At 37.9% G+C, this 24,271-nt stretch overlaps 1 protein-coding gene across 1 annotated transcript in view; it reads right to left on the reverse strand.

Annotated features, from left to right (window-relative positions):
• PDE7B (phosphodiesterase 7B) overlaps positions 1-24,271 on the reverse strand; it is a 301,759-nt gene that overhangs the window by 194,887 nt on the left and 82,601 nt on the right. The window contains exon 2 of the mRNA XM_079146232.1: positions 6,231-6,291. Within this exon, the coding sequence (XP_079002358.1) occupies positions 6,231-6,291 (61 nt within the window). The remainder of the gene's footprint in view (positions 1-6,230; positions 6,292-24,271) is intronic.

Genomic DNA, 24,271 nt, shown 5'->3' on the forward strand with positions numbered 1-24,271 from the left:
GACAAAGGATTAATATCAGAATATATAAAGAACCAAAAAAAAAAAAAAAAAATCCCCCAGGTAACACAATCAATAAATGGCCAACTAAACTAAACACTTCTCAAAAGAAGCACAAATGGTCAATTATATGAAAAAATGTTCCACATCTTTGGCCATCAAGGAAATGCCAATCAAAACTACCCTGGGATTTCATCTCACTCCAGTTAGAATGCCAGTCACCAAGAAAACAATCAATAAATGCTGGCAAGGATGTGGGGAAAATGGAAGTTTTATGCACTTTTATGCACTATCTGTGGGAATGTAAATTAGTACAGCCACTATGGAAATCAGTATGCAGGTTCCTCAAAAGACTAGGAATGGAACCACAATAGATCCAGGTATACCACTCCTTGTTATTTATCCAAAATAATTAAATCCATCATACTATAGTGATACATGCATACCCATGTTTATAGTAGCACAATTTACAATAGCCAAGTTATGGAAACAGCCTAGGTGTCTGTCAACAGATGAATGGATAAAGAAATGGTGGTATATATACACAATGGAGTTTCATCTATAGGAAAATGGATGGAACTTGAGAACATCATGTTAAGCAAAGCAAGCCAGATTCTGGAAATCAAGGGTTGTATGTTTTCTCTCATATGTGGAAGCTAGAGAGAACAAAAGGGAAAACAATAGAAGGAAGACCAGTAGAGTAGAGGAGGGTGCCCAGGGGGAGAAAAGAGGGAAGGCATAGGAAGGTGCTGGGCAATATAATCGATCAAGTTATATTATGTGCATGTATAAATATGCCATAATGAAACCCACTATTCTGTATAATTATTGTGCATCAATGAAAATTAAAAATTCTTTTCCAATGCACCTTTTCATTCTCTCTGTGGCCTTTATTTTCCCCTCACCCTCCTGAGCCTCCTGGTATCTGGGTTTTTGAGAGGGGTCTCATGTAGCCTAGAATGTGACCACTTGATCAGCTTTCACATTGAAACCCATGCATCTTCACATCCCAGTGGCTTGCATTTTCTCCACCCTTTGAAGTTTCAACACACTTTATTTTTATTTCTGTCGCAACACTTGTCACTCTTGAGTTCATGCTGCATGTATCAGAGTCTAAGACTCTATAATCTGTCTGTGTGGACTGGAAACCCTCTAAGGGTAGAATCTGTCCCCCATTGGTCTTTGGATTCCTGGTGCCTAGCACACGACCTTGCAGATAGAAGATGCTTGGTGCACATTTGGTTAATTATTATGGAATGTATGCATAGTTCTGCTCTTGAGGAACCACACAATTTTGAAGAACATATATAACATTTTAAAAAAATTGCCTTCACATTTGTAGAATGTTTCAGCTTTTCAGTTGCTTTTCTAATCCTATCAATGCCATCAAACAATAATTTATTTTTTTACTAGTTTACTATCAGTTTTTAAGTTTTCAATTATTATTTATTCATCAATCTACTGATGAATAAATGATATTTAGGGCAGGTATCTCCTCATAAAACAGCTCATTCTACCATGGGGAAAAATCCCAGGGCTAGAAGGGACTGATGTTTTTATTTCCATTTTTTTGGAGAACTATAAATGGGAGCCTAGAAAGAGGAGGTACATTCTATGAGTATAATATTTCAGAGCAGGAATTAGAAGGCAAAACTCGCAATCCTTATGCTGAGTGTTAATAAATTGTTGATTTTATGGTATTGTATGTTGCTGAAAATAACCAATCCATTTCAATGATTTATAATAAACTTCAACCAGAAAGCAGACTTATGGACGCCCCCTTCTGAACCATGGAGGTAGTTAAGTTCCTGCTGTACATTCATATGGCTGTGCCACTCACCAGCATGAAGCAACGACAGAGCTATGGATACTCCAAATTAGAAAATACCAAGCCTTGATAAGGAGGATGGAAAAACGGAGTCACCCATTACAAATTAAGGCTTTCTGTTTGAAAGCACCCCATTCTAAGGCTAAAGGGAAAGTGGGAGTACAAAGAAGCACCAGATCTGATCTGGAATTCTTTTCTCCAAAAGTTTCTTTTTCCAAGATTATTGCTTCACAGAGCAAGGTGAACCCATGGACCAAGAAGTGAATCAACATTAATCATCTTACGTCATTTCTTTAAATACTCTTGGCTCTTTTTACCCAACAGATTTCTTTATACTCTTGAGAAGTGAAATTTCTTTTAGTAACTCAACACATTTCATGCATTAATTATACAACAAGAGATCATTTTTTTTGTCCACTTCCTTTTTCTTTAGCATATTGCACCTAATAAAGGTCCAAGTCTTGGTTCAACAGTTGCATACCCTTTGATATAATTATATAAACATCTGAGACCAGTTAGAACCTGAGAGAAATATTGTGGCTAATTTTAAAAGGGGGCATGGGATGAGGAGATGGGAATTCTGAACTTATTGACCTAAGCCTGAGGAAAAGAAGAAAGCAACAATTCATTAAAATTTGGTGCTTAAGTTAACCATCTACATTTGCCCTCTCTGCCTAATTTTAAGGAATGAAAACAGCTAATGCTCAGTGCAGACAGCTCTTTAGTACACCTTATTCACCTTTGTATCCAACACAAACTAGTCTCCTGAAGCCAGAAATTATGCCCTGCAAGAACCATCCATGACAGTAATTTGCTCCCATTTAAAATTGCATTCAATTCAATGCTTTGGAGTAAGTCAAGATGAATTTTACACTTATGCATCATTTAAGGTAATGAGCCAGAAGCATACTTTTCAGTGAGGATGGCTTATTCATGCAAGTTGTGAGGTAGACAACTCAAAGCATAAAAACTATTTTTCAGAATGATCTGAGGACTCCAGCAGTGGGAGAGAAGAGAATTGCAAATGTGTCCCTTGCTAGTGAGCCTTATCTATATTCCATCTTAACTGTGCTGAAACCAGAGCCCATAAGCACCTCAAACCAGGATTGAGGATGGGGGCCAGAAATGGAGAATCCAGAGGAGGTGAGTCAAGAGTATGACAATTTATAGACGTGGCTGTCTTAGGTGGGTCCCCATTAGGGATTTGATATGGGGTGACATAAAGATAAAAGGAGAGCGACTTGAGAGGCTGAGGCAGAAGGATCACAAGTTCAAGGCTATCCTCAGCAACTTAGTGAGACCCTGTCTCAGAATAAAAAGTAAAAAGCTTTGAGGACAATTCCCAGTTCAGTGGTAAAGTGGCCCTGGGTCAATTCCCAGAACAAAAAATTAAAAAAAAAAAAAAAATGAAAATCAGAGGTGAAGTTTTGGAAATTCAGGCTTTATATATTTTGATTTTTTTTACTTGAAAAATTTGATTTATTCATTAAAAAGCTATAAAATTACCTGCAAATACAAAGCACATTCAGTTTTCAATACTTGTAACACTTAGTAGTCCCTTAAAATATTATATTCCTTATGTTTTACTGTTGAAGATAAAGAGTTTTCTCAAGAAATGCTACAGGAAGTCATAAGCAACAGCACAGTTTCTCCTTAAAGGAAGCAGCACATGAATTAATATCACAGATGTGGAGAAGAGATTTTTTTGTGTGTTAATATATGATATATATCATATGATATATAACATGACACATATTACATAATGTTATATATAATACATCATAAACATAAAGAATTGAAGAAATATAAGCTGTGGTCTTGGTTTCAGTGACTTTTATATCTGTAACTCAAATTTCTCATGTTTCTTAAGTGAATAAACCATTCAACTCTACTTCTTTTCTCAACACCTTGTACCATATGATTGCTCCTGGGCAACCCTGGGGAGGATGCATGCCGCTGGCAGGCTCATCCACGTGCATTGATACCCATAACAATTTTGTTTTGGTATTCTTTAATTTAAGATTTCAAAGGACTTTATAAATGTTTGAATTAAATTTGCAGCAATACTCGTAAAAAGAAAAGTGCAAAGTGTCTAAGTCCTCTTAGATGTAAGCTCCTGAGGTCACAGTTTTCATTGTGTGAGAAAATCAAGGTCAGTAGGCACAGTACGGTCTTCAAACACTCAATATCATGTCAGAGATACCAAAAAGATGGTATTTAAAGGCAAATGCAAGTTCAATCTTCCTTACGTGTCCTCCAATTACTTAAAATTTTCATTCTTATGTTCCCTTTATATTATTTAGTTTGAGATCACTAGTAAAATAGGAATCTAACAAACTAATGAAATCTACAAGGTTAAAAACCCATACCAGTTTAAGATGTCTTGCCAAGAATGTCTATATTTTAATTCACCTAGAATCAATGACCTGATTATGTAAGATGCTTAGGATGAATTATACCTGCTACAGTAAGAGCACAATTAATTGCAATTATTATGACAATAGTAGTAACACAACTGATTTACATAATACATTCCAAACTTTGAAATTTTGTGTAATCTGGCAGAATGATTAGTGATTCATTTGATGGTCAGGCATTCCTTATGGAAACTATATAAGCCATACCATGTAATCTAGATTAGACAGAAAGATGACTGGTCTCACTTTCAGTGAGATTCAGGCTATAGACAGTGAAAAGTCTACCACTGTCCTTTCTAGCTATTAGCTAATCAAGGAAAATTCAGTCAAAATTAATGATGTGCTCATGTCCTTAAAATCATTGTGAATTAAAAATTAATTTAAAAGAATAGATCAGGTGAAAGCTACAATCAAATAATATTCTAGTGTGACTAAGGTACCTATAATCTCAGACCATTTGCTGCAGTTTTCTTATTTGTGAAAAGAGGCTATCAATAGCACCAACCTAACTTTGTTTTTGTGAAAATTGATGAATAGATCTGATGTGGTAGTAAGACAATTCCCAAATCCAAGGTTGGAACATGTAGGTGGATAAATCATCTGTCTGTCTATCTATCTATCTATCTATCTATCTATCTATCTATCTATCTATCTATCTATCTACCTCCCTCCCTCTAGGATCCTGAAATAATAGCATTTTTGAGACATTTTATAGTTGAGGGAAAAGAATATTAGATATTTAAATGGGTGTGTTGATGCTGTGCTATATTCATTGTTCATATGTTTCCAAAAATGTCCACTTTCCAATAGACGCATTACTATGTAGCCACCATCTTTATTAAAATGTATGAAAGTCATAACAGAGACATTTGAAACAAAAGTACAAGAAAATAAGAAAGATCCAAATTAAAAAATGGACTGTCTGCTGTTTGTTTTTAAAGTCATGAGAGTAACATTTGATTATTTGATATGTGGTTATTTTGAATGATAAATAATCATGATCTTCCCCTGAAACTATCTTATTGACTACTTTTTCTTCTGGATAATCTAGACTGCCAAGATATGAAGTGATTAGAGGAAATGAATGAAGTTACAATGAATCATTTTGTTCTTTGTTTACAAATATGTTTAAGGTAAGAATGGACAAGTGTGAAAATAGAATTTTAAGGATTTTTTTTGTTATTCTTGCTACTGTTTTGTTCTATTACAATAATTAACATAAAGTTCATTGGAAGTATTTTAGTGGCATAAATGAGATATAAACACTACACATAAAACTTTATTGATTTTATAGTTTAGAAACTTTGTTGTCATTATTTAAGTGCTTCACTTAGATTCTCTATACTTATTTTCTAATCCATAAAATGAGGAAAATAATACCAAGTCCATTTCCTAACAGAATAGTGTATATTAAATGAGTTAATAAAAGGCATTGATGACATTGTCCCATAAGAACAAATGATTTATAACTAATTAGAACAAATTTAAAAAAGAACAAATGATTACTCAGGATATCACTGCTATTTTGTTACAAAGGCATTGTGGGTAATTGCTGCATTGATTTCAGATTAGTTCAAGTGTATATGTCTCCCAGATCTTATAAGTAAGGGTGTTTTATGATTTGTTTTAAATATTTAAAAGTTTCTTATTTATCCTATCATCTGTAGCTAGGAACTACAATGTGACTTGTCCTTGCCTTTCCATTACGGTTTCTAAATACAATACATTCAATGGTATGTTGTGCTGATGATTCAAGACAAATCTCAAAAGACTCAGAAGCATGGATCCAGACTTTGTGAAAGTTTTTAAAATCCAAACTGTTTTCATCATCAGATATTCCACATGTGTTATAGGTGCTTGTAAATTCCCAAGTGAGCCTGTAATTCTTTCTAAAATGCAGCAAGAGATAGTCACTAAGGCAGCAGAACAGCAGTGACTCTAAAGGATATCAGCATGCTTTACGTATGTAAAATGAGAAGCCTTCTTACCTAGCATGCAAACACATTTGGCATTCTGGTCAGGGTTCTCAAACAAGATTTCTCCACACCTCTGAAACAGAAGGATAACGGCAGTTATTTTAAGATTTCATATCAGGATTCCCAAGGCAATATATTCATGCAATCTGAGAATACCATGATGCTATTTTATTCTTGTTTTCTTAGTTACGTGAGTCTGGGGACTTATACATAAACAGAGACTTTCCTGGTAGTAAAATATCTGAGAGGTAATTTGGGATAGATTGTTCCTGCATGCCCCTGGCCCCTGCCTATAGCGAATCCTGTGTGCTCCCATGAGAAGTCATGGCTTGAGATGCACTTGGTTTCTAGTAGTTTCTATCTCAGGAGAACACAAGCAATATTAGGCCCAATAACCTGAGATTAATCATCCTCAAAGTCAATCCTTAGCATCTATATTATTCTAATAAGTGATGTGTCTGATACTTAATTCTCTGAACTTGGTAGGGGGCAAGGACAAAGACATAAAGTGGCATTTGTTAAGGCCTTTCTTGAACCCACAGACTCATGTAAATATCAATTTTACAAATCAAATCAAACATCAATTTTACAAATCAAATATCTATCACGTTTTAACTTGCTTGTCAAAATTTTTAGGAAGACATAGTCTAGAGATAAAATCAGTTATTGAAGTACAGGCCACATTTGCGTGATATATACAACTGACAAATGTTTAGAACTTGAATATATAAGTAAATCCTCCAAATCAATAATAATATAACAAATAATTTGAGAGAAAAATGGGTAAAAGACATGAACTAGCAATGCATAGAAAAAGAAATCTGGATGGTCAATAAACATAGAAAATATATTCATACCAATAATCAGGAATAAGCAAATTATATATAATTTGTTTTGAACTCATTGATTTGACTAAATTTAGAAGTCTGGCATTAACAAATGTTTTCAGAAATGCAGTGAATCTGGGTTGAAGTATAAAATGACAACCACTTTGGAAAAAAATTGGCAAAAATCTAGCAAAGTTGAAATGCTGAAATCATATGGCATAGCAAATCACTTTCTAGACCTCTAGCTAGAGAAATTTTCATATGCAACTATAATGTCCTCGTAAAAAACAGGTAAATGTTAGTCACAACCAGAGTATTACATGACAGTTAAAGTGAATTAAAGCTATAGATACTCTAAAATACCTAATATATTATATACATATATAAAATAATATCAAAATTATGAAATGTTCAAATCATAAAGTACATATATTTTTCTAATCACATAAAACATGTTTAAGCCATGTAAAATTATAGTGTTAATCAAAAAAGTAGTCTTCATTTTTATGCCGTTGAAAATGTCTAAAAATATGTACATATTGTTTACGGATATATTAACATATAGAAAAAGGCATAAAAAATCAATAAATAAAAAGAGAGGTATCAAATACATCAAAAGAGGAAGAGATCAAGAGAAATGAAATTTCAGAGAGTGCACAAGGATTATTAACTTTTTCTATAATTATTCGTGCCTAAAATTACTTTCTACACTTTTTTTTTTTTTCTGATCTTGTAATATTTAACAATAAGAAAGAATTGCCCCAAAGCGCAGTACTTTGAATCTAAAAATGACCCTTTTATACATGTTTTCCTGCACCTGTCTTTCCGGGAGGCCATTGGCAGCAGAGTGGATGGACTGTCTTCTCCAATAACTCTTCTCACCACTTATTTCCTTTGCCCTTAGGAAACTGAGGGCCTACTACCTGCAAATTCTCCTCTTACTTCCACCATTCACAACTTGGTTGATTCCACTCCCACCAATCTTTATTGTTCTTCTACTTAATATATTACAAGATAAAATGATTTAAAAGGGAATAATTTCTCATGTTCTTCACACCTAATTATGGGATCCTTCAGTATAAACAAGGCAAAGGATGAGGTCATTATCTTCAAATCAACCCATCTTCTGGGATGACCTACATTGTGCACAAGGAGATGAACAATTGACTCAGGGATATAAAAAGGAAGAAAACTACTTTGGTGAGCCAAGAGGATAGACTGTGGAGGAAGGAGGATTGGTTCTGTGCAAGGTTAAGAGGGCACTGAATTCTAATGGAGACTGTATCATGAGCATTCCCAGCTACTCTGCTGACCTCGTGTGATATTTATCATGCCACTTAATCTCTTTATGCTTCATTTCTTTGTAAGAAACATGGGCTGTGGATATGTGCCATCAAGTCAGGTCAGGGAGCAATATGAGGATTAATGACCCATGGAGTCTTATCCTCTGTTTGTTCCTGTTTTGTTTGTGTTTTGGGGGAGGTTAAACCCTTCCAAATAGCGAGGATCTATTTTCTGCATCACCTGCTTTTCAAAGTGGTATTTTAATGACCTGAAAGAGTTAATAATTATTTTTAAGTGAAAGGTCAGAGGTTTCTAAAATGTTTTCAACTTCTTGGCAGAACAAAGTCCCAGGAAGCTCTATCAATCTATATTCTGGGTGCTACAAGGAAATAACTTGGGTGTGTTCTCTTGCCCTTTGCTAGTGACAAGTCCCACAGCCAAGCTGCCATAAAGGACTTTTCCTTCTTTACTTGCAGGACCTTCCTGTGGGGAAGGCAGGTGAATGTTGCATAACTTTTCATAGCTACTGTAGGCCAAGGGCAGTCTTGTTTATGTCTTCCCTGGCCATGGACAAAGCTAGGAGGGGTTTCTGAAACTCCTGTGAGGCATACATTCCTTAAGAGTCATGACCTGCCTGGGTTCATTGACTAGACAGGCTCATCACCAAGCAGCAAGGCAGGTATTGTGGCCCTTCCAGTGAGTTCGAGACAGTCCTCTTCCTCGACTTCCTCTCCCTGGTGGTCTGGGAAATGGCTGAAGCACCTTTAACAAGCATTTTAATTGCCCTGCTTTATAACATTACCTGATGATGGTAAGTGGTTTTAAAGCAATGCCCAGAGGGGAATCTGATTGTTCTCAGAACTTACAAGAAACCAGATTCTTTCCAGTGCTTTTTCTCATTGATGCCAGTGTTTACTGGGCCTTTGCTGCCAGGCTCCTTCCTCCTATGCAACCCAGGGTGATGACCCAGTTTTGGAGATTAATTAAGCTAAGCCACAGGGTCCAAGTCTCAGAAAATTGCAGGCTCTGCCATGGGGGAAGGTCTTGTGTCCTGCTGGATTCTGGGGTGTTACAACCCTCCTCCTCAATGCTCTGATTATGCTTGCTAAAACTTCCCATTCCGGCAACCTGCTGCTGGGTGACCCTGACTTTGTACTTGGTTCTGCTCATCAGGACTCTGCCTAATTCTCAGATTCCACCTCTCCTTAGGGATTCCAACTTTGTTTGTGTTCTGTGTCTGAAATACTGAGATCAACTCACCTTGCTCCTGCCAACTCTCCCAGTGATCATTGACGCCAGATAACAGGGATTAGTTATTGAAATGTCCATCCAAAGGGTTGGAGCCCTGCTAGCAACAGAGAAATCCTCCTGGCACATGCTCCCCTTCTGAAGCCCATGGGCTAGCACGCATATGAACTCACGTGTGTAACACTGATTGCCCCGATAGCCACAAAGAACCAAACCATTTTCATTAGTGTTCTTAACATGCCTCGTTGTTGTAACCCTGGTGCTTTATACATTCCAGGGTTCTGATAACTCTTTGAGGACTAGGTATACTAAATATCTGTGAACGAGCTAACATTTGTTCAGTGTACGCTATGGACTAAGCATTGTTCTATGTGTTATACACCTATCATCTCATACTCTGATTATACTCTTTTCATAGTAGACAACTGAGACACAGATGGTACCACTCACTATAGAATTCTCTCCTCCAAAGAATGAGAGGATAAATGCTGACAGCTTACCTGATGCTTAAGCAAATACAAAGATCCCAATATTGGCTGCTTTGAGCATCCTTTGGCCACCTAGATTATATCTACTGACATCTCCTTCTCTCACCCATTAGCAACTAGCTGTTTGTAAGAGTTGTGTCTATAAGAGCTCATGTTTTGGATTAGACTGACCCAATTTTAAATCCTGTTTCTACCTCTTCTTATCTACTGTATTATCATGTGCAATTTATTTAGTTGCACCCGACCTGCTTTCTTACCTATAAAAGGAGGTAATATTATCTGTCATAGGATAATTGCAAATTTTGTTTTTAATCCATTATGAGTAAGAATGACCTAGTTTAAATTATTGTAGATGAGACTGTAATATAAAAATAAGAATTAATAAATTTAGCTCATCCATGAAAATTCAATTTTAATTCACATATTATGATTTAGGATTAAAAAAATGAATAAAAACTTAATCTTAGAAGTCAGAGTATTTCACAAGTTGGTTGCTATTTCTTACTTATTAAGAATTTTTTTATCAAGTTCAAAATTTGACTTTTATTCAAGAAAAAATATTGAATGTTATCAAACTCTGCATCTGTTGTTTAGGAATCAGCCTAAAGTGTCTCTCAAAGGTTGAATGGGTAAAGAAAATGTGGCATATACACATAGCAGAACATTACTCAATCACAACAAGGACAGTTATGACAACATGGATGATCTGGGAGAGTATTCTGTTATATGAAATAAGCCAGGCACAGAAAAACAAATACCATATGAACTTAGGTATAGGTGTAATCTAAAAAAAATCAAGTTTATAGAAGTAGAGAGTAGAATGGTGGACAGCAGGGGCTGAAGGAGATGGGTACTGGAAAATTTTTGGTCAAAAGGCACAAGATTTCAGTTGGAGAGAAGAAATAAATACAAGAGCTCTATTGTATACCATAGTGACTATAGTAATCACAATATGTTATTTCATGAAAGTTGCGTACTTACAAAAATAGTATATAATATAATGCACATGTTAATTAGACTGACTCATATATTTCAGGACAATGTGCAATGAAATATATTTCTCTCGAGTGAACTATATTTTTCATAATGAATTTAGTTGTGAAAATTGATATCAGATATATATATATATATATATATATATATAATTTTTTTTTTTTTTTTTGTAGTACCAGAGTTTGAACCCAGGGCCTTTTGTTTGTGAGGCAAGCACTCCACCAACTGAGCTATATCCCCAGGCCTATCAGGAGTAATTTTAAAACGCACACTTCCAGTGAGAGCCTTTCTACACAGAGCCAGCCACAAGTCCCCAAACCAGCGGAGACCTCCAACCTGCAAGCAGCCTCTGGGACCAGGGCAGGGCAGCCAGAGAACTCTCCAGGAGGCCCTGCCCCATCTGGCTGCAGGCTTTTTCCACGGGGCGATCCAAGATGGCAGACTGGAGGGTGACTGCATCTCTAGTCGCTTCAGAGCCCAGGATTCAAGAAGGGGAGGCATTGAGAATCTCGGACTGAAATAGAGCCACGGGTGAGTCTCCCCCATCTGGTGAAGCTTGGCCTGGGTGGCAGGCCCGGATAGGGGCGGCTTATCAGAGTAGGACAGGGCAGCTAGAGTCATCCCCAGGCAGCCCTTCGCACTCCAGCAGTGGGCTCCTCCCACACGGCCAGCTTCTCGGAGCAGGCCCCCCAGTGAGAGACTTTCCACACAGAGCCAGCTCCAAGCCCTGGAACCAGTAGTGGGCTAGGGACAGCTTTCTTCGGAAGTACTGCATTATCAAGTTACTCCAAGACTTCAGGCTACTGAAGGCTGGGAGGTGATACACTGGAAATCTACAGGGACACTACAAGCAAATAGAGGAAATCTGCAATATCACAGAGTCCCACTGACATCTGACCAATATGAGAAAACAAAGGAAGAAAATGTCCCAAACAAACCTAGATACTATATCAATAAAACTCAATGACAGCACAGCAGAAGATATGTCAGAAAGGGAGTTCAGAATGTACATAATTAAAACAATCAGGGAAGCAAACGAGGAGATAAAAGAGCAAATGCAGGGATTAAATGATCGCACCGATCAACAATTAAAAGAGCAAATATGGGAAGCAAGAGATCATTTCAATAAAGAATTAGAGATACTGAAAAAAAAAAAAAAAAAAAACCAAACAGAAATCCTTGAAATGAAGGAAACAATAAACCAAATTAAAAACTCCATAGAAAGCATAACCAATAGGATAGAACACCTGGAAGACAGAACCTCAGACATTGAAGCTAAAATATTTAATCTTGAAAACAAAGTTGACCAAACAGAGAAGATGGTAAGAAATCATGAACAGAATCTACAAGAATTATGGGATATCATGAAGAGGCCAAATTTAAGAATTATTGGGATTGAGGAAGGTTTAGAGAAACAAACCAAAGGAATGAACAATCTATTCAATGAAATAATATCAGAAAATTTCCCAAATCTGAAGAATGAAATGGAAAATCAAGTACAAGAGGCTTATAGGGACGGGGCGATCCAAGATGGCAGACTAGAGGGTGACTGCATCTCCAGTTGCTCCAGAACCCAGGATTCAAGAAGGGGAGGCATTGAGAGTCTCGGACTAAAATAGAACCAGGGGTGAGTGTCCCCCACCCGGTGAAGCTCAGATGGGCAGCAGGCCCGGATTTGGGCAGGCTATTAGAGTAGGACAGGGCAGATAGAGTCTCCCCCAGGCAGCCCTGAGCACTCTGGTGGTGGGCTCCTCCAACAGGGCCAGATTCTCCAGCTTCGCGGAGCAGGCCCCCCAGTGAGAGCCTTTCTGCACAGAACCAGCGCACGGCCAGCTCCGGCCCATCCGCAGGTTGCTTCAGAGTCCAGGACAGGGAAGCCAGGGACTTCCCCAAGCAGCCCGGCTCTGCCCTCCAGCAGGAAGCATCTTTCTAGGCTAGCTTCTCGGAGCAGACCGCCCAGTGAGAGCCTTTCTACACAGAGCCACCCACGAGTCCCCAAGCCAGTGGAGACTTCCAACCCGCAAGCACGTTCTGGGAGCAGGGGTAGGGCAGCCAGAGACCTCTCCAGGTCTCTCTCCTTGGAACCAGTAACGGGCTAGGGGCAGCGTTCTTCGGAAGCACTGCATTATCAAATTACTGCAAGACTTCAGGCTACTGAAGGCTGGGAGGTGATACACTGGAAATCTACAGGGACACTATAAGCCAATAGAGGAAATATGCAATATCAGAGTCCCACTGACATCTGACCAATATGAGAAAACAAGGGAAGAAAATGTCCCAAACAAACCTAGATACTATATCAATGAAACCCAATGACAGCACAGCAGAAGAAATGTCAGAAAGGGAGTTCAGAATGTACATAATTAAAACAATCAGGGAAGCAAACGAGGAGATGAAAGAGCAAATGCAGGCATTAAATGATCACACCAATCAACAGTTAAAAGAGCAAATACAGGAAGCAAGAGATCATTTCAATAAAGAGTTAGAGATACTGAAAAAAAAAACCAAACAGAAATCCTTGAAATGAAGGAAACAATAAACCAAGTTAAAAACTCCATAGAAAGCATAACCAATAGGATAGAACACCTGGAAGACAGAATCTCAGATATTGAAGACAAAATGTTTAATCTTGAAAACAAAGCTGACCAAACAGAGAAGACGGTAAGAAATCATGAACAAAATCTACAAGAATTATGGGATATCATGAAGAGGCCAAATTTAAGAATTATTGGGATTGAGGAAGGCTTAGAGAAACAAACCAAAGGAAGGAACAATCTATTCAATGAAATAATATCAGAAAATTTCCCAAATCTGAAGAATGAAATGTAAAACCAAGTACAAGAGGCTTATAGGACTCCAAATATGCAAAATTACAACAGACTCACACCAAGGCACATTATTATGAAAATAACTAACATACAAAATAAAGACAGAATTTTAAAGGCTGCGAGAGAAAAGAATCAGATTACATTCAGGGGAAACCAATAAGAATATCAGCAGATGTTTCAATCCAGACCCTAAAAGCTAGAAGGGCCTGGAACAACATTTACCAAGCCCTGAAAGAAAACGGATGCCAACCAAGAATCTTATACCCTGCAAAACTTACTTTCAGATTTGACAATGAGATAAGATCCTTCCATGATAAACAAAACCTAAAGGAATTTACAAAAAGAAAGCCGGCATTACAGAACATTCTCAGCAAAATATTCCATGAGGAAGAGATGAAAAACAATGATGCAAATCAGCAACAGGAGGAACTAGCCTAAAGGAATAGCCAAATAAAGGAGAAACCAAATCATGTCAAAAAACAAAAGGGAGTGAAATTACTGGGAATACAATTCATATCACAATAATAACCCTGAATGTTAATGGCCTGAACTCATCAATCAAAAGACATAGACTGGCAGATTGGATTAAAAAGAAAAATCCAACAATATGCTGCCTGCAAGAGACTCATCTCATAGAAAGAGATACCCATAGACTAAAGGTGAAAGGATGGGAAAAAACATACCACGCACATGGACACAGCAAAAAAGCTAGAGTATCCATCCTCATTTCAGATAATGTGGACTTCAAGCCAAAACTAGTCAGAAGGGATAAAGAAGGACATTACATAAGGCTTAAGGGAAGCATAAATCAGCAAGACAAAACAATCAGAAATATCTATGCCCCGAAAATTGGCTCATCCATGTACATCAAACAAATCCTTCTCAATTACAGAAATCAAATAGACCACAACACAATAATACTAGGTGATTTTAACACACCTCTCTCACCGCTGGATAGATTGTCCAAACAAATATTGAATAAAGAAACCATAGATCTCAATAACAAAATCAACCATTTAGACTTAACCGACTTATATAGAATATACCATCCAACAAAGAACGAATACACTTTCTTCTTAGCAGCAAATGGATCCTTCTCTAAAATAAACCATGTCTTATGCCACAAAGCTACTGTTAGCAAATACAAGAAGATAGAGATACTACCTTGTACTCTATCAGATCATAATGGATTGAAATTAGAAATAAATGACAGAATAAAAAACAGAAACTTCTCCAATACTTGGAGATTAAATAATACATTATTATACGATGAATGGATAACAGAAGACATCAGGAGGGAAATTAAAAAATTCTTAGAAGTAAACGAGAACAAAGACACATCATATCAAAATCTCTGGGACACTATAAAAGCAGTACTTAGAAGAAGATTTATTTCATGGGGTGTATTCAACTAAAGAAGTAGAAATCAGCAAATAAATGACTTAACACTACAGCTCAAAGCCCTAGAAAAAGAAGAGCAGACCAACACCAAAAGTAGTAGAAGATAGGAAATAGTTAAAATCAGAGCCAAAATTAACGAAATTGAAACCAAAGAAACAATCGGAAAAATTAACAAAATAAATAGTTGGTTCTTTGAAAAAATAAAGAAAATCGATAAACACTTAGCCACACTAACAAAGAGAAAGAGGGAGAAAACTCAAATTACTAAAATTCGGAATGAACAAGGAAATATCACAACAGACACGAGTGAAATACAAAACATAATTAGAAGTTATTTTGAAAACCTATACTCCAACAAAACAGAAAACCTTGAAGACATCAACAAGTTTCTAGAGACATATGAATTACCTAAACTGAACGAGGAGGACATACACAACTTAAATAAATCAATTTCAAGCAATGAAATAGAAGAGGTCATCAAAAGCCTTCCAACAAAGAAAAGTCTGGGACCAGATGGTTTCTCAGCCGAGTTCTACAACACCTTTAAAGAAGAGCTCATTCCGACACTTCTCAAAGTATTCCATGAAATAGAAGAGGAGGGAACCCTCCCAAACTCATTCTATGAAGCCAATATCACCCTGATACCTAAACCAGACAGAGACACATTGAGGAAAGAAAATTTCAGACCAATATCCTTAATGAACATCAATGCAAAAATTCTCAACAAAATTTTAGCAAATCACATACAAAAATATATTGAAAAGATAGTGCACCACGATCAAGTGAGTTTTATCCCAGGGATGCAAGGTTGGTTCAACATCCGGAAATCAATGAATGTCATTCACCATATCAACAGACTAAAAGTTAAGAATCACATGATTATTTCAATAGATGCAGAAAAAGCATTTGACAAAATACAGCATCCCTTCATGCTCAAAACACTAGAAAAAATTGGGGTAGTGGGAACATTCCTTAACATTGTAAAGGCCATCTACGCTAAGCCCATGGCCAATATCATTCTAAATGGTGAAAAACTGAAAGTATTACCCCTAAAAACTGGAGCAAGGCAGGGATGCCCTCTTTCACCACTTCTATTCAACATCGTCCTTGAGACTCTAGCCAGAGCAATTAGACAAACCAAAGAAATTAAAGGGATACAAATTGGAAAAGAAGAACTCAAACTATCCCTGTTCGTTGATGACATGATTATAAATTTAGAGGAACCTGGAAATTCCACCAGAAAACTCTTAGAACTCATAAGTGAATTCAGTAAAGTAGCAGGTTACAAGATCAATGCTCATAAATCCAACGCATTTTTATACATAAGTGATGAATCTTCAGAAAGAGAAATTAGGAAAACTACCCCATTCACAATAGCATTGAAAAAAATAAAATACTTGGGAATCAATCTCACAAAAGAGGTGAAAGACCTCTACAATGAAAGAACTACAGAACACTAAAGAAAAAAATGAAAGAAAACCTTAGAAGATGGAAAGATCTCCCATGTTCTTAGGTAGGCAGAATTAATATTGTCAAAATGGCCATACTACCAAAAGTGCTATACAGATTCAATGCAATTCCAATTAAAATCCCAATGTTGTACCTTACAGAATTAGAGCAAGCAATTATGAAATTCATCTGGAAGAATAAGAAACCCAGAATAGCTAAAGCAATCCTCAGTAGAAAGAGCGAAGCAGGGGATATCGCTAAACCAGATCTTCAACTCTACTACAAAGCAATAGTAACAAAAGCGGCATGGTATTGGTACCAAAATAGACAGGTAGATCAATGGTACAGAATAGAGGACATGGACACAAACCCAAATAAATACAATTTTCTCATAGTAGACAAAGGTGCCAAAAATATGCAATGGAGAAAAGATAGCCTCTTCAACAAATGGTGCTGGGCAAACTGGAAAACCATATGCAACAGAATGAAATTAAACCCCTATCTCTCACCCTGCTCAAAAATCAACTCAAAATGGATCAGAGACCTCAGAATCAGACTAGAGACCCTGCATCTTATAGGAGAAAAAGTAGGTCCAAATCTTCAACTTGTTGGCTTAGGATCAGACTTCCTCAACAGGACTCCCATAGACAAGAAATAAAAGCTAGAATCAACTACTGGGATAGATTCAAACTAAAAAGCTTTCTCTCAGCAAAGGAAACTATCATTAATGTGAAGAGAGAGCCTACAGAGTGGGAGAAAATCTTTGCCACTCATACTTCAGATAGAGCGCTAATTTCCAGAATCTGTAAAGAACTCAAAAAACTCTACACCAAGAATACAAATAATCCAATCAACAAATGGGCTACGGAAATGAACAGACACTTCACAGACGATGTACAAGCAATCAACAGATATATGAAAAAATGATCAGCATCTTTAGTAATGAGAGAAATGCAAATCAAAACTACCCTAAGATTTCATCTCACCCCAATTAGAATGGCGATTATCAAGAATACAAGCAACAATAGGTGTTGGTGACGATGTGGGGAGAAAGGTACACTCATATATTGCTGGTGGGGTTGCAAATTAGTGCAGCCACTCTGGAAAGCAGTATGGAGATTCCTCAGAAAGCTTGGAATGGAACCACCATTTGTCCCAGCTATCCCACTCCTTGGCCTATACCCAAAGGACTTAAAATCAGCATACTACAGAGATGCAGCCACATCAATGTTCATAGCTGCTCAATTCACCATAGCCAGATTGTGGAACCAACCTAGATGCCCTTCAATTGATGAATGGCTAAAGAAACTGTGGCATATATATATACTATGGAATATTACTCTGCCATGAAGAATGATAAAATTGTGGCATTTGCAGGCAAATGGATGAAATTGGAGGATATCTTGCTAAGTGAGATAAGCCAATCTCAAAAAACTAAAGGACGAATGATCTCGCTGATAAGCGATGAGGACATATAATGGGGGGTAGGAGGGGTTAGCGTTAGGGTTAGGGTTAGGTTTAGGGTTAGGGATAAGGAGGGTGGTAGGAGTGGAGGAAGGAAGGACTGTATAGAGGGAAAAGAGGAGTGGGAGGGGTGGGGGGGGGAGGGAAAAAATAACAGAATGAATCAAACAACATTGCCCTATGTAAATTTATGATTACACAAATGGTATGCCTTGACTCCATGTACAAATAGAGAAACAACATGTATCCCATTTGTTTAAATAATAAAAAAATAAAAATAAATAAAAAAAAACTCACACAATATATTCTACAAACTTTTTATCCTACTAAGGAAACATTGTTGTCTGATATGATAATATCCAAATATTGATAATTGTATTATATACTCAAAAGTTTTTAAAAGAGTAAAAAGCTCATATTTTGATTTTAGTGTTTAACTGACACTGCTCCTAGCTTTTTTAAACCAGTTAATGCTTTTCCTGCTTCAAATAGGCTTTCATATATCGAGTGTTTTCACTTGAATGTATAGGTCTCAGCTGACGTCCAGCAACTAATCTTTTTAGAGAATTGTCTCAATACTTTTGGAAAGGGGGAAACATCATCTGCAAACAAATAGAATCCAAGATAGAAATCCTTGTTCCTTGGGGTTTGGCCCCAGACAGCTGAGATATTATAGTGTTTTACAAAAAGGTAATGTTAAGTGTTACCAGAAAATAATTAATTGGTTATAATTCTTTCATTTCCTACTCACATTTATAGTTCTTTATTTTTTAAGCAGAAGGGGATTTAATAAAGGGATTTACTGGAAGGGGCTGGGTTCGTAGCTCAGTGGTAGAGTGCTTGCCTAGCACATATGAGGCGCTGTGTTTGATCCACAGCACCACATAAATATAATTAAATAAAATAAAGGTATTGTGTCTATCTACAACTATAGTTTTTAAAAAAATTTTAAATAATAAATAAAAAATTACTGGAAGATCAGGGTATAGACTGGGCCTCTAAAATGACTCTGTACGGCTCTATAAAATTGGTTCACCAGGCTGTGAGCTTGTTAGGCTGGTGGAACCACAATAGGGAAAGAAGAGAAGCAGGAGGCATCACTGAGTTGTTGACTTTAAGAACACAGCACATGGCAACGACCCAAGGATTAGAAAGCTATTGGTGCACAAAGCTAGTTGTTGAATATTGGATGCTACTGCAGAAATGTAGAAAAATTCAACATCTTCAGGACTATGCTTGGTAATCCATTAAAACAAAACAAAGTAAAAAGGACCATGATATATGACTAGACTCATTTTGGAAAAAATATATATCATTTTGGAAAAAAAATAGATAAATAATTTGGGGGGAAAAAATCATCAAACCAGTTTCCTGAACTGAAAAATCAGTAACCATGATCAGCCCGTTAGGGAGTTGTAGGACTTCAGTGGAAAGTGAACTACATCTCATCCCAGCAGCAACAAAGACAATGGCAAGTAGGCAAAGCTCCAGCATGGGCTGCCTTCACCCTCTCTTTCATTCCAACTCTAAGAATTTTGATTCATCGGCAAATGTGCCAAATATTACATGAGGAACCAAAGCAAATGCTTGTATGCTGATATACTTATTGGGATTGCATCTGTTTTATTTGCTCACCTTCAGGTTCCTAAATGTCTGGGACCATGACTAATGCTTACTGGGCACAATGTTTAAACGAATGAATGATGAATTTCATACTGTAACTCTATGGGATATATTAAAATGAGCATAATTTTTCCCACTGGACACTTATGCTTACACAGCAATAAATGCTTCCATTGATGTGGCCACATCATGTATAGCTGCAATTGGGTGATAAAGGGGTGAAATTTGGCAATGAGAAAAACATTACAAAACTGGACCACTTCCTATCTTACAGTTTCTCCAAGCAGAGAATAGAATGGCACTAATCAAAACCTGACTCTTAGAAGATAGGCCTATAGAGAAAATAGCTTAGGTCTGTAGAGCATAAAAATATAGCTTCTGTCGAGACAGGGCTTCCCAAAGTAGCAGAACCTGAAAGTGTGTAACCCCATTAATGTCTATCAAATGTATGAATGAATTAATAAATATTCAGAACACATTATTGAGTGCTAAGTGTGTACACATACTGTACCATTTGCATGGATACAAAATCAAATGAGATTCAGGCTAGAGTCTGTCTTCCAGAGAGGTTTATAGCCTAGTCTTAAGTCAACATGGAAGACTAAGGGCACTTTCAAGAGCGGTCACTGGTCACTGCCTGGGGCCATCCCAGAAGGCTTCTAAAGGCAGATGACTCTTGGTGTGTGTCTGGAGGAAAGGAGAGAGTTGGCTAGCAGAACAGAGGACTCATCCATGTCTGCCTGCACAAAGCCTTGTTAGGATCACACAAATAGTTGCCAGGGACAGAATCAAAATTGAGGTGGGTCAAAGTAGAGGGTCTAATTAATTAAACTGTTAGCCACAGAGGAGATTGGAAGAGAGTAGGGAACAACTGTCATTTAAAAATATATCTGGTCTGAGCAAGAGACGACTGGTTTGCTTTTGAAGAGCAAAGATGCTTAATGAATTCTTTTACATTGTAACAAATGACTATAATGGCCCCAGATGTCTCTCAACAGTATTGCCTGACATCTTTTTTTGTCAATTTCTTATTCAAAGAAGCCTGAGCTGCTGCCTATCACCCCCCTACACACACACCTTTTTGAATTAGTTCTTACAATGATAACCAAAAAGAATTCCCCAGCCACCCAGGAGAAACTTCATGTGAGGCTGACTTCTGCTACTGCTGAAGCCATTAACACCTAGAGTTGAGTGCATCACAGTTTCCCTGCTCTGGAGGATGCATTTTCAGGGTCTCCTTCTTTACAGTGGCCCAAGTCCACATTATTTTACGCAGGCCTGTCTACTGCGTGGGTGGCATAGTCAGGCCTTAATCTCTAAACACTGTGGCAGCCCTCAGCACTCTGGTGCCAGAGGACGGCAGATTTGGAACAGGGGCTGATTTCAGTCGAGCTCATGTTTTCCTTCCTAAGCTTTTCCAGTGAAAGAGCAGATTTCCATCCTTTTTCAGGCTGTTAAAATGTTAGACTAATAAGTTTTCAACAATCTGTCAGTGCAGATCCCCGGCAACAACCTGGCACTGCCAATCCAACCTCAGCCAGTCAAAATAAGAGACACACCAGCAAAAGAAAAAAAAAAAAAAAAATAAGATAATCACCTCAGACCGAGCAGAAATTCTTAACAAATCCATTGTTGCCAACAGTCAACAGCAATTCTGTGGGCTACGTAACCTGGGGTAACCCTTCAGGAAGGGCCATCCCTCATAAACCTCTAATTAGCTATGGTTAGGAGTGACTTGAAAGATATTAATGCTATTGCTATTGGAAAATGAGCCTACCAGCTTTTAACAGCTTTGTTTTCTTCTTCAGTCAAAGAACAAAATGTTAGCTCAATGGCGTATGCTTTCTATTAGAGAAGTGCCAGCAGCAGCAATCTCCAGAGAGTCTCTCAACATTTTATTACATATCCCTATTTTTAAACGTTTAAAAACTACTTATTATGAACCAAAACTTGGAAAACCTGGTTTCAGCCCAAGACTACTTTGTTTTTTTTTTTTTAAAGTTATTAAGCAAACATTGAGAATGCATAACTGTTTCCTGTCATTCCACCCCTGGACAGTAGAGGGCACTAGGAAGGCTGTATTGCTACCTTCTGTTTGATTCCCCTAAGGAAGATCCTGGGGTCAAGTGGCAGGCAGGCAAGTCTAGTTGCCGTGTCAGTCTTGAGTTCCATTGCACACATTGAGATGCAGATCAAAAACTGCATTTTGCACTGTGCAAAACAATGATTATTGCCTCGGGCAAGCACAATTCCAGCTAAAAATGTACTCGTGAAGATGGCTGGCATGGACTTTATCTAAGTTCTCTTTCCAGTACACCCAGTTATAGAAACTGGGTAGGCACTGGGTCCAGGCACATTGATAAGACTTCTGGAATGGGCTCTGAGAATTCTTCTATAACATATATAAATACATATGCCATAGATCTGGATAAATACTACAAAAACTGTGTGAGAATTTTGCAATACAATTTCATCTTTTATTTATCATTGCAGAGTCCCAAGGGTTGACAACTAGCTAGAGCTACTTTTCAGAGGGAAAGATAGCTATTTCTGTGAAAGCAAATAACTAAAGCCATAAACATTTAACTGATATTGCAGTGAGTTATGAAAGGTGAAGTCCGTATAGACCCTTAGTGTTGGAGAAAACAGGAAGTAGTATAGAAGGGGGACAGATTGGTGCACATAACAGAAAGAACTCAGCATATTGAGGTTCAAATCCCAAACCAGTCTCTTACTGTTGTGCAATCATTGGCACATTTTATCTTTTTGAATTTCATTATAGAGCTGAGGGAATACAATGTTCACTCCTCTACCAAATAATGCAATATATATGAAAGCGTCTTGTGTACTCTAAAACCCATAATGTGGCCTGGTATGTATGTGGTTTTGCGGAAGGAAGGAGACAAAAGTAGGAGCTGGCCATTTGGTGATCCTCTGTACAAGATAGAAAGCACAGTTCTTCCATGTGAGTCATAGGGCATTAAGGGGAGAAAAAAGTCTCTGCCTGGTCATTCACAGGGTAACCCACAAAACCAAAGGTCCAGAGAAGAGAAGTCAGGGGGCAGGAAGGAGATGGTAACTCTTCCTAACGCATTCTTCCCCTTGGTGTTGAGAAAGGGGGAAGAACACAAGTGGACTTGGGAAAGGGGTTCCTCACAGGTGATCACACAAACTGGCCACATCCTGGTAGGCATGAAAAGGTTTCTGAATAATGTATTCTGTTTGGACAAAGGAGAAATGAACTAATATTAAGCAAATCCTCAATGGATGTTGAAGCAGTAGATAAGCTGTGAAGGCATTTATTCTGAGTGACACAAACCGTAGGTACAAAAGTCTATAGGTGATTGAGAAAATGAAGGGGGTTTAGAATGGTGATGGGGGATGGGATTCAGATATGGGGTGGACTCAGGGAGTGGAGAGACTTGAAGCAGGGGAGGGTGGCAGAGGCCAGGCTATGAAGGGTCCTGTAGGATTCCATGTAGTGACTGGACTCAGGCTCAGATTCTGTAGGGTATGGATCTCAACAAAATCACTGCAGGCCATATGTTCCAGGGAGTAGAGATGCCAAACATGTCAGAAAGTTTTTGAGCTCGAATTGCTGTACTGAAGCCGTGTTTGCTGGCCCAGGTTGCTCCTCATCACTCTTGACATACCCTTAGGTGGGAAAAGGTTTCTGCCAAGTGGGGCACTGCCTTGTTATTAAGTTTACTGACATCATACCTATTATTCCTAATGCTCATATTTGTGACAATCAGCAAAGTTAAGCATACCACCAGAACTACTGACTCCTTGTTACCTCAAACAGGGTGTTCACAAGCATATTTCTTTACATTTAGTATAATCCATATGAATTTTACAAGGAATAGATCACAGAAATGAGAATGCAACATGTCAAATTTTCAAACCTAGCATGGATAGATTAAGAAGACCTTGACCTTCTGAATCATGCATAGGGTTAAAGTTGAGGATGCACTGAAAAGGATGATCAAGTCCTTGGAACCTAGCAGATGGAGGAAGTAGGATTCTGGAGCAGAAGTCCTTCCCTAACCCTTTGAAGGGCATCTCCTCCACAGAAACTCTGGGAGAGAGAGAAAGTCATTCCCTTGCTCAACTGTCACCTTCAGAGGGAGATCTGAACAAGAACGGAACTCCACATTCCTGTCCGACCCCCCCCCCCCCCCACCGCCACACACACTATGAGCAGTAATGCTTCAGCCCTGTTACTGCCGCCAGGGGAACACTGAGGCAGTGAGCACTTGGAACCAGCATTTCTGTCTTACCCGCTGTGTTGCCAACAAATATGTACTCAAAACTGCTAAGCTCCAGCCATCTGGTTGAAAAGTCCAAGCTTTAGACATTGGTTTTCCTGATTTACGCTGCAATTTTCAAGCTACTTTATAAGACCCTGCAGACAGCAAAAGCTTAATAGGTAATAACAATAGCTCCGA

Source organism: Sciurus vulgaris (genome assembly GCF_902686455.1).
Source record: "Sciurus vulgaris genome assembly, chromosome: 7".
NCBI lineage: Eukaryota > Metazoa > Chordata > Mammalia > Rodentia > Sciuridae > Sciurus > Sciurus vulgaris.